Source organism: Neofelis nebulosa, chromosome 9 (assembly GCF_028018385.1).
Source record: "Neofelis nebulosa isolate mNeoNeb1 chromosome 9, mNeoNeb1.pri, whole genome shotgun sequence".
Lineage (NCBI taxonomy): Eukaryota > Metazoa > Chordata > Mammalia > Carnivora > Felidae > Neofelis > Neofelis nebulosa.
In genome coordinates this window covers 20667799-20680390 of record NC_080790.1, presented here as the reverse complement: position 1 = coordinate 20680390, position 12592 = coordinate 20667799, and the positions used below count along the sequence as shown (strand labels likewise).

General features: G+C 36.6%; 1 protein-coding gene across 1 annotated transcript in view; it reads left to right on the top strand.

Annotated features, from left to right (window-relative positions):
• The window catches only part of ASXL2 (ASXL transcriptional regulator 2), a 135898-nt gene that overhangs the window by 49477 nt on the left and 73829 nt on the right, over positions 1-12592 (top strand). Inside the window, exon 2 of the mRNA XM_058682748.1 lies at positions 796-878. Within this exon, the coding sequence (XP_058538731.1) occupies positions 796-878 (83 nt within the window). The remainder of the gene's footprint in view (positions 1-795; positions 879-12592) is intronic.

Sequence of the window (12592 nt, the reverse complement as noted above, 5' to 3'; positions counted from 1 at the left end):
TCAAGAGAAAGGGGGAAAACCTCAGAAAACCGCCTCTCCCTAGGGGACCCCTTTACTGATCCTCAGATCAAAAAAGAGAAGAATTCTCTTGAGAGCCATTTCTGCCTGCTGTTAGTGGACAGTTCTGAATTTGTACTGCCTTTGAGTTTAGACCGAGTGGTCCCAGAGCAAATAAAATCAGGAAACTCACTTAGGGGTTAGTAAAACTTCTAGTTGTGGTTTTGTACTCCAACCCGATTGCTACCTCAGATAGCTGCTCCATGCATTCCGTCCAGGTTTTTAGTCATATTCAGCAGGAGATAAACTATGCTTACTCCTTTTTTACCAGAACCAGGAAATTTTGTTACAACTGTATTGTTCATTTGTTTTGGTTAAGAATTTATTGAGCATTCATGCCATACTCAGCTTTGCTGGGAATGTAAAGATGATAATCTCAAACTACCTATAGTAGATCCACAGTTAGGCATGTGACATGGGGGTGGAGGCAGAAAGTACATAATTTTATACTAAACACTACTAATAAATAATTTAGTTATTAATCTTAATCTTTTTTGATCCATTTCTGTTTCAGGACTTGACATATTGTTTGTGACTAAGAGAGAAGAACCTGTTTATATTCCATTAATTTTCCATTTTTCTTATTGTCCCAAAATTAAAGGGATGAAAAGTCTCTGGATATGTATGTGCTGGATGAAATTAATACATAGTTATAAGAATAAGAACTATAATTATACACATAATTATAATAAGAACTTAAAATAAGAAATAATTTATTATTATATACTTGTTTCTCAGGTCTTAGAAAAATACCCCAATACACCCATGAGTCATAAAGAAATTCTTCAAGTTATCCAGAGAGAAGGACTAAAAGAAATCAGGTGAGTTACTTAAATATTATTAGTAATAATTACAATACTTGATTAGAGTGTTCTGTAGTATATAGCAGTGTACTTTAGCCCTGAAGATTGATGATTTAGTAATAACTGCTTTGCTAATTTCTGATTTATTCAGTTGTCAGATCTCTGGAGTTTTCAGTCATAGCACAGTTATAAAACCACAAGTATGTTTAAAAAAAAATTCTTAGAATGTATCTGTTTCCATCCCATGCACTTTAATTCTTAGGAAGGCCTGGAGCCATCTTCAAACCTTCACCTATGAGTTCAGTCTTTTAATTTAATAAGCTTGGTCAGTAGCATGTAACAAGTATTCTCTAGTGCAGGGAGAGTGCTAGAAATAGACAATCTAGGAAGAAATAACCTTGGCCAAAAAGAATAAAATGGAAAAGGTACATATAGAGCAGTATGTATTTCAAGTAATAGTTATATGTACAAATAAAACAGCTTGGGGTCAATTAATACAGGACCAAAGATAAAACACACTTTAATTTCTAAGAGCCTTCTATTACAATAGCACGTAATAGTCACTTCATAAACAAGACCTTCTGTCATCAAGAAATGTTAAAATTGGGGCAACTGGGTGGCTCAGTCAGTTAAGTGTCCGACGTCGGCTCAAGTCATGATCTCGCTGTTCACAAGCTCGAGCCCCACGTAGGGCTCTGTGCTGACAGCTCAGAGCCTTGAGCCTGCTTCTGATTCTGTGTCTCCCCTTCTCTGCCCCTCCCCCACTTGTCCTCTGTCTCTCTCTCTCTCTCTCTCTCTCTCTCAAAAATAAGTTAAAACATTAAACAAAAAAGAAATGTTAAAGTTCTGTTCAACATACTTTGTATTGTTAATGTTGAAATCTGGGAGTCTACATGAGAGATATTTTCATTAAGATGGGAAAGGTTGGAGTGCTTTAAAACTGCTACTAGTTTTCTCAAGTGGGGGTAGTATTGTGTAAACACCCTTAGGGAAAGTGTTCAGAATTTATGGGGCTGTGTTTGATTGTCAAAGTGACTAGAAAGTACAGGAGCACGATGGCATTTAACAGGTAACAGGATGCTAAATGTCTCACATTGTGCTGGATGGTCCTTTACACTGGAGAATTGTTCAGCTCAGATGCCAGAGTAATAATGAGCTATGGTAAAATATTTGTAAACGGACAGTAATACATTTTTTGATAAATAGCTGTTGTGTGTTCTAGATTGTAATTCTCATCTTCTTGAATAGAAAATTCAGTTTTTTGCCCTTGTTTGCTAACAGAGCTCAAGAAATTTTGTTTGATTTGTGGCCAAACGTCAATAGGCTGGGAATAAAATAGGTTTGTGTTATGACTTTGAAGGAATGAAGTAAAATTAGTGTATTTCACTTTATGTAACATAAGTCTCTCAGAAATTGTGTGAACATTTAAACATTTTTGTAAATTAAAAAATTAGTCACTTAATTTATCAGTGATATAATTCTAAATTTTTATTTGAATTAGATAAGACTTATTAGATTAAATTTTTTTTTTTCCAACGTTTTTTTAAATTTATTTTTGGGACAGAGAGAGAGCATGAACGGGGGAGGGGCAGAGAGAGAGGGAGACACAGAATCGGAAGCAGGCTCCAGGCTCCGAGCCATCAGCCCAGAGCCTGATGCGGGGCTCGAACTCACGGACCACGAGATCGTGACCTGGCTGAAGTCGGACGCTTAACCGACTGCGCCACCCAGGCGCCCCAGACTTATTAGATTAAAGCATAATGTCCATGTAATAACAGATCAATTTGTACAAAGCTACAGGAGCAAAAGGTGATTTTTGTGGTTCTGTGGAACAAATTCTGCTAAGGTGTTCTAATATTTTTTTATAACAGTATGGGGTTTTTATAGAATATGAATGGGCAAGAGATTTCATTTTTTTCCTTCTTAAAATTAGACTTTTGATGCACACTGGGGACATAGGCCAGGATATCTGGTGTGTAGAGAGTAAACTACCCTCAGTCCCTTAGGTCTCAGTGACAGGTGCAGGGTCATCTGGCTCCAATATACTAAAGCTCTGTGACTTTACACTTATCATTATCATTTCTAGGAAGCAGGCAAGAATAGTAAATATGTGAAGAATAGTAAATAAATAAAAGAAGGGGAAAAAAAGAGATTTAGAAAAAAATAGCAAAATGGTAGAGTCAGCAAAAATAGCTTCTGGCTTCACTTCGTGATAACAATTTATAAGTAGCTGCTCTTGGTTAAACTACATTGTTGTGATGCAATTGTGTAACGACAAAGCAGTTCTTTCTAAGTCACCATTGACTTCCATTTTGTTAACTCCATGGGACTTCTAGTTACTCTTACTACTTAGCATTATTTCACACAGTTGACTACGCCTTCCTTTTTGAAACTCTGTTACCTGAAGCGATTACAAACATTTCTCCTCTCCTCCTCCTTCTCATTTTTTTTTTTCCTTTGCTCATTACCTTCTAACTTAAGTGCGATTTTGTCCAATTCCATAGCTTTAAATATTATATGTTATCAATTCTCAAATATGTAGGGAAGCTCTTTCTTACTTCAGTCTTTGTATATGCTGACTTTTTTTTTTAATTTTTTTTTTTAACGTTTATTTATTTTTGGGACAGAGAGAGACAGAGCATGAACGGGGGAGGGGCAGAGAGAGAGGGAGACACAGAATGGGAAGCAGGCTCCAGGCTCTGAGCCATCAGCCCAGAGCCCGACGCGGGGCTCGAACTCACGGGCCACGAGATCGTGACCTGAGCTGAAGTCGGACGCTTAACCGACGGAGCCACCCAGGCGCCCTATATGCTGACTTTTTAACAAGGAATGTGCTTTTACCTCAGTTACCTCTTATTTTTTACGTGTCAGTTTGAATATGTCTTTTTCAGAGCACTTTGGCTGACTTTACGAGTTAGAGCATATTTCCTTTTTTAGTGTATTATAGTGTTCTGTTTATTTCTTCATACCACCTAAAGTTTGAAGTCACATATTTTTGTGATCTTAAAAAAGTCATCAAGCTTCTCTATTGCTTACATTAAGGTAGCTCCATGAGGAGTGAAATTTGCTCTTTGTCCCCCTTCTCTTTTGTGTTTGGCATATGTCAGACATTGAAAACCTACTTGTTATATATGTGAAGTATTAGTAGTTGGGAGATCACATTCAGATGCAGTTACAGCTTATTCTCTTGCTGCAGTGATGTGTTAAATGATAGTCTTATAATCATTAAAGTTTTTAGATTACTGAATGAAATAGATAATATCTTTATTAAAGATGTGCTGCTTTTTACAGTTTAATTTTCATTCCTCAATCCATAGTACGTGGCTTTCAGTTCTTTTTTCCCTTTGTAGTTTTCCCCATCTTCCCCATTTTGAAGAAGCTCACTTAAGTTTGATTATTCCACATTCTATTGTTTTATTTTAAAATACATTAAAGTGGACACAGCCTAAATGTCCATTAAAAGATGAGTGGATAAATAAAACGTAGTATATAATTTCAGTGGAATATTATCAACCTTAAGAAAGAATGAAATTCAGATACATACTACATGGATAAACCTTAAAAACATGCTAAGTGAAATAAGACACAAAAGGACAAGTAGTGATTGACGACAAGAAAAAAAAAGGACAGATATTGTACAGTTCCATTTGTATGAGATACTTAGAACAGGCAGACTGATACAGAGACAGAAAGTAGAATAGAGGTTACCGGGGACTGAGAGTAGGGAAGAATAAAGAGTTATTGTTTAATTAGTATAAATTTCTTACTGGGATGATGAAAAAGTCATGGAAATGGACGGTGGTAATGGTTGCCCAGCATTGTGAATGTACTCCATGCCACTGGAATCTACACTTAAAAATCGTTCAAATGGGGACACCTGGGTGGTTCAGTTGGTATAGTGTCTGACTTTTGATTTTGGCTCAGTTGTGATCTCACGGTTTGTGAGATTGAACCCCGCGTCGGGCTCCACTCTGGCAGTGTGGAGCCTGCTTAGGATTCTCTCTCTCCCTCTTTCTCTGCCCCCCTCCCCCCAAAAATAAATAAATAAACTTTAAAAAAAGGTTCAAATCGTAACTTGTATGTTACATATATTTTGTCACAGAAATAGTATTAAAAGGTAAGTGATTGGCTCCTGGCTGAGAAGGACAGAGGTACCGGTTCCTTTAAGAACTTAAGAGTTTTTAAGAGGTTTTCTGCAGTCTTTCAGCTGTACAGTTTTATAAGTCTCAGGGTCTGGTCAACAGACAGAAGCTACATGGTAATTTGAACAGGGAAGTTACTAAGTTAACTAGTTATTAATTTGTTAACCAGAAATTAACTATTAAAAGGGAGCAGCCAGTACCTGCAGGGCTGAGGCAGTGTGACCTAAGGAGACCCCTCCATGTCCCTAGGCTGTTATTCAGATCTTAATGGACAAGGTAGGGCTCTGGTCCCGTGGATGACAAAGTTCACTAGTGCTGTAGCCTGGGCTAGCACTTAGGAAACTCCCTACTGAGTATTAGAAGAACTTGTTGGAAAACCTCCTGCTGGGCACCTGTCCCACATTCACTGGGAGCCAGCTGAGGCTCCAGCAGAATTTTCTGGGAAGCCACCCACAGGCATTCTGCTGAACCTTGCTGAAGGTGGAGGGCCGTCAAAGTGTCCTTCATGTTGCTGGGTGCTGCCTGTCGTAAGAGCAGGCAGGCAACAGTACAGTAAAACCAGAAAGAAAAGCGCCCTTTCATGCTGTAGTGTTCCTCCAGTGCACTATTGACAAACTTAACGTTGAGCCAACTGGCAGAGGAGAAGTGTTTATAGGTCCAGCTCCACTACTACAGAGAGGACAAAGGAAGCTGGATTTGGAGCTAAAAGTCAATAAATTGATAACTAGCACAACAGCCTTCAGTAGTTTTTCAGTAGAATAACTAAAATCATTGTCTGGCCCCATATACCATTTTGTTTTACTTGATTTGTTTCCATCTTCACTCCAGCTAAACTGTATAGACAGCACATAGTATTTTTTAAAGAAATATTCTATCTGATAATCATTGACATGATTAGATTTACTCTACCATTTCACTATTTTCTGTTTTTCCTTATATTTTATTTTACTGTCCCCTCTCTGTTGCCTTCTTTTGCCAGTGTTATCTGGCTGGCTCAAGTCTCTCAAAAGGCCTAGTGGATATTTCTTAATCCAAGGGCAAAGACCAGACCTCCCTTTGGGTAAAGGTAAATTCTTTACTACATACTCCCATACAAATTAAATTAGACTTCCCAAATGTGCCAGCTTTCTTAATTTTTAATGTTTAAGGTAGTTGCTTTTTAAAAATTGACATATAATGAACATACCATAAAAGCATTTTAAAGCATATGGTTCAGTGGTTTATTATTTAATGTATTTGTACAGAACATTTCCATTATCCCCAAAAGAAACCCTTCAGTATTAGTTGTCATTCCTTTTCCTTGCCCCACCCTCAGTGCCCCAGCCTTAGGCAACCTCTAATATGCTTTCTCTGACCATGGATTTGCCAATTTTGGATATTTCATAAAATGGAATCACACAATATGTGGTCTTTTTTGACTGGCTCCTTTCATATAGTATAAAGATTTGAAGGTTCAGTCATATTGTATTATTTATCAGTACTTTATTCCTTTATTGCTGAATAGTATTCCATTGCATGCATATGCCACATTTTACTTATCCATTCATCAGTTGATGGGCATTGGGGTTATTTTCACTTTTTGGCTATTATGAATAATACTACTGTGAACATCCATGTACAAATTTTTGTGTGGGAAGTTGCTTTCTGTATTTTTACAAGTTTTAGTTGCAACCAGCCAGAAAGAGAGAGAGGCTATTGTGGGTCTGCTCTCACCAAGTCTCACTCAATTTTCAATCATGAAATTGGATTGAGCTTTAAATTTGTGGAGTTCATGGAAACATGAATTAATCCACAAATTTCAGTTCAAAATCATTGTGTTTTTCTTTGGCTTAGAATAGAATTCCAGATTTTGGTGTAGCCTTTGTTTTTCAGTCATTTTAAAACTATAGGAAGGGGGTTTATCACAGATAGTCTAGTATAGGCTACTTAACACAAATATTTTATGACTAGTGTTTGAAACCTCCATGTTGAATAGTTCTGTAATCGGAGCCAGTTTTTTGTACCAAATGAGTAAGTGGATGTGAATAGAACACAGTAAACCAGTATGAATTTAACCAGTGGTTAAATGTTTAAGCATCACTCTGTCCAAACGTGTAGTCAGTTCTCAAAAGGAGATAGTACACCTGCCTCAAACATTTGCATCTGATAATTACAAGATGATATGTAGTCTGAATTATGATTTAGATAAATATATATATATATTTAGATGAATGTAATTTATGAAGAATGGCCTGCAGCAGTAGGAGTTGAAAGCGTTAAGGAGACTAATAAAGGGGCTGCTTTACTAGAGCAGGCAAACTATGGTGGTGTTTTGTTTGGATTTGGTAAGTAGTGCTGGGGAGAATAGATGGATTTAAGATACATATTTCAGGACTTGCTAACGGATTGGATGTGGAAGGTAAAAGGAAAGAGGAAATAAAAAATGATTTCTAGGCTTCCTGATTATATAGCTGCTATTTACTATAGAAAAGAACTGAAGAGTGAACTGGACAAGTGAGGAGTTGTTAAAGGATTCACTGAGCATGTATTTGTGGATTCAAAAAAAGTTGTGAACCTTACAAGGGGTGAGGAGGTATTCAGGTGCAGGGTGTGGTTATAGTATAAATTTCAAGGTTGCAGCTAAAAGGTAACAGTGATCTGGAGCTATAGAGTAGGTGTCTATTTTCAGAGATTAATACCTAATACCTGTTTGGCACATCATTGAGTAAAGAGTTCTGGTGTGTTATAGAATCCAAAAATGCATCCTTTCCTTTCATGATAATGTACTTTCACTTACGTTACCAGTCTCGGTTAATAAGATACCGAAGACAGTTACCTAAATATAAATTTTTTTTTTTAATTTTTTTTTTAACGTTTATTTATTTTTGAGACAGAGAGACAGAGCATGAACAGGGGAGGGGCAGAGAGAGAGGAAAACACAGAATCGGAAACAGGCTCCAGGCTCTGAGCTGTCAGCACAGAGCCTGATGCGGGGCTTGAACTCACGGACCATGAGATCATGACCTGAGCCGAAGTCGGACGCTTAACCGACCGAGCCACCCAGGCGCCTCAATAAATTTTTACTTTTAGAAAATTGCAAATGGAAAGAAAAGCATACATTCTCCAGCTAAATTATAAATTGTCCTCTCACCCTGGACTGTTTTGAAGTCAATCTTAGGCATTTTATTACTTCAGCAATGCAGTATACATCCAACAGAGACGAACTCAAGAGACTGTGCAAATTGAATATTTTGGCTTATCAGAAAAGCAAACAACTAAACATAGACATTAAGTATGCAATACTCTTGGTGAAACATACACAGAATACTCCATAAGTCAAATGTTTGTGTATGTTTTATACAATTCCCATGAATCCTTTACTGTTAATCACTCTTCACTACTTCTTTCCTTAGTCTTGTACAACAGGTTTCTCCCCTTCATCAGCTGTGGCAGCCATTAATGTTTAAGTATAGGACTTCAAGCCTTCCTTCTAAATTAGCCATTGCTTTTAGTGCCTCTGCCCCCTCCCTGCCCCCCCCAGGTTTTCTTAACCTGCTTTGTTCATCCTTTAGCTGTATTACCTTGACTCTTCTTATATCTGCTATTAGAGAAAGAGAGTTTTTAGCAAAGAAGAGAAAAATAACTATTTTCTGAAACCCTTTTCTCTTACTACTATTTCTTTCATCTGCTATTAGAGAAAGAGAGTTTTTTTAGCAAAGAAGAGAAAAATAACTATTTTCTGAAACCCTTTTCTCTTACTACTATTTCTTTCCATTCATAAGTAGAAGAGGAAAGAGAAATTAGGAAGATTCTTGGTATTATGAATTTATCATCCTCAGATTATTTTCTGAATTAGACCATTTATGAGTGGTCCCAAGGGTTCATGATACACAATAATTAATAATTTTGGTGAGTCATGAATTTGAATCGTGTACACCATAAAATTGATGTGGGAGAATAAGTTATGTAGCTAATAAAAGAGTGTAGCCAACTACCTAGCTTTTAAATTATAATTTAAAAAATGGGATTTTTTTGCAAATGAAGTTTCTCTAGCTGTTTACAGCATGATGGCCCTGATTAACAGTACCCCCAGAAAGGTAATCCCTGTTGTATTCCTCACCCTTGCCTCCCTTCCCCAACCCCTTTTCCAAATCAGTCACATTATTTCAGTCACAGAATGTTATAGCTGGAATAGTTAATTGGGATATTACCGTTACATGTCAATTTATTATTGAAGAATTTAGGCCCATGGAGATTGGTCAGGGTTAGACAACTGGTTCTGTGAAGCTAGAAACCCAGGCTTACTGTTTCTGGTTTTGTTCTTATTAATATATCATACTGTCTGTATATCCCTAGTTCTTCCTACTCTTTTGATTAGTATATTTGCTCGATTTTTCAAATCAGTCTTGTATTATGTGCTGGTACATAATAACATTAAGATAGTTGCTATCTAACTGTAAATTTCTTTCTGGAAGAATTTGGAACAAAAACCTCAGCCATTATAATAACTTGACTTCTGAAAGGGCCACTACATTTTTAAAGAATTTACAGTAATGGAACATTTAAACCTTTATATTGTTGTTTTGTAGAACTCCAATTTGTTCCCTAACAAGGAGTTGATTTTTTGTTTTTTTAATGTCTCAGTCTTGTATCCCAAGCAAGCTCCTTTAGAGTTGGAATTGTAAAGAACCTGGGAACCATCTAACAAAGATCATGCTCAATAAACAATTGCTAGATTGAAATTTTACCTCTTTGGAGGAGTCCCAGTTGCATCTAATTAGTATTAATACATTTACTTATGAACAAGATAATCTCTTTCACATGGTATTAAAATAATGTTTTAGCTTACCTCATACCAAAAACTAATCTGAGCACCTAATTTTTTCCCCATCTCTTCTTTTGTAAAATATGTAGCAAGGGTAATAAAGTCAACATTCTCTACTAGTTTTCAGCAGAAATCATTATCTCTGCAGAATAGATCATTGGACTGTTTGCCAAGCTGAATTGCCTTAAGGTGATATACTGGAAAGAACTCAGTTTAAGAATGAAGAATATTATTGATTAAATTGATACCATATTTATCTAAAGTTAGCTGATACCTTTGAATTCAGCCTGTGTTTTCTTTATCTGCCTGTTGCAGTCTGCTTTCAAGCACACAAACCTTGTAGGGATGTCAGAAAGGCTTAATAATGAAGAAACAAAAATCCCCAAATGCTTGCATATTAACAGAAAAGAGTATTCTTTTTTTTTTTTTAATTTTTTTTTTCAACGTTTTTTTATTTATTTTTGGACAGAGAGAGACAGAGCATGAACGGGGGAGGGGCAGAGAGAGAGAGGGAGACACAGAATCTGAAACAGGCTCCAGGCTCCGAGCCATCAGCCCAGAGCCTGACGCGGGGCTCGAACTCACGGACCGCGAGATCGTGACCTGGCTGAAGTCGGACGCTTAACCGACTGCGCCACCCAGGCGCCCCCAGAAAAGAGTATTCTTACCCATTGTTACTCAGCTTCACAGTAGTGGATTCATTATGGAAACTAATAAACCTTAGGGTCCATAGCTGATGGCTTTATGATGGCTCCTTGAAATTGAAATGCATGGGAAGAATATTAAAGAATACTCATTGTATCCACATTTGACTCAAAACTGCTTTAATAGTTTTAGTTTGTCACATAATTAAGGTATGCAGTTGTTATCTGAAATGGTTTAGACTATTTATCTGAGTTTAACTGTGCATGTCTAGACAACGTGATATTTTGGGCTAACTTGTAAATTCTAAAGAAGAAATGAATGTTCTATATAGCAAAGTGGGGGGAGGGTGCTAATTTGAAGAATTGTGGATATTGCTGGGAGGGGAAGGGAGAGTTTATTTTTTTGTTTTATTGTTAAAATTAAAAGCTTTTTTTTTTTCTTTCTTTCATTTTCTTGGGGTGCATTCCAACTCCAGAAGGTAAGAAGTATTACTTTATTCTAAGGAAGTACCTATAATGATAAAGTATACTTTTACAAGTTTAATTGAACTCATCTTTGGATGTGTGATTTTTACTTATAAAACTAAACAATTAGTCCAGAAACTAAATAAGAGTAGAAGTACTATGTAAATATTTATTATATGTGACTTTTTTTTTTGTCCTTTTAGTCTGTAATCATTATTTGGTCATAATTTTAGAAACCAGTCTACATTTGGCTTTATTAAAATTATCATTTGACATATTAGCATTGGAATACCTAGTGTTCATGCTGACTAATAATAAAATTTTTCAGATTGGAATTGTGTGAGCTAACATTTGCTTTATGACCATAATATTGAAAATATATGTTTATGCTCTGACTGATATAGAGGGAATATTGGTAAGTCTTCTAAGAGAATGATACTTATTTAAAACCAGGCTAGAACAGGTTAAAATTCATAGTTTGGATCCTTTATTGAATTGGCTTTTTTTCTGTGTTGACGTAGCATTAAACACACCTCTTCTAAAACAGTTTTTATGTTATAATTACTTATTATAATTATCTGTCTTAGCTATGAGACTTTAGGAACCACATCATTGTATTTTCATGTTACTAGGACTTCGTATGGCTTTTAGTTACAGCTAAATCTTTTTAACTGAAGCCAAATTTGCATTCTATTAAGTTCGTTTATAAGAATCTATTCATTTTTTTAGTATCAGTTTATGGAGAAAACCTTAATTCGGTTTGTGCGAACAGTTAAAATTATTTAAAAAATTTAAAACTAGGTGTTTTTGTTTTTTGTGGTGTGTGTGTGTGTGTGTGTGTGTGTGTGTGTGTGTGTGTGTTTTCAGGGGGCCTTATATTGATTAGGTTCTTTAGGTGCAAATAACAGGAACCAAATGTGAAGAACTTAAGCAAAATGGGATATATTTGAAGAATGTGGGGTAGCTCATAACCTCAAAGGAAAGAAACAAACCCTGAAATTGAGAGAACTAAGTTAACTTCAGAGATCAGGTAGCTAGAACTAATGGATGGGCTCATTAGGACTCTGTAGCTGGGATGAATTAGTCTGTGTCTCTTCTGTTCAGGGTTAACATACAAGGAAGAGTGAACCTGGCTGGTTCAGTGTCCAGGCATGGTGAGATCTTGATGGCCAGTCCTACAAGAGTGTTTCCAGTAGGGTAGGTCATAGTTCCCCAAAGCAAAGTGTACATTCTTTCCAGAAGAAGAGAGAATGTATTTGGCCAGGCAGAACCAACAGATGTCTACACATTGCTCACTGTAGAAAATTAGAGTAACAACAGAAAAATATAAGGTACAAGCAGTTGTAAGAAATCATCCTTTATACAGATTCTCCCAATGGTAACAGTGTGCAGTACCGTAGTACAGTATCAGCAACCAGAATATTGCTTTTCATACAGTCTACTTGATTTACTTGTACTCGTGTGTGTGTGTGTGTGTGTGTGTGTGTGTGTGTGCGCGCGCGCGCACATGTGGATGTGTATTTGACTCTGTGCGGTCTTACTACATGTATAGATACATGTATCTACCACCACAGTCAAAATACAAAACAGGTTTATATCAACCAGAGGATCCCTTGTGTTGCCGATTTCATAGCCACACCTACCTCCCTAGTACCACCTCCATCCACCCCCCTCAAG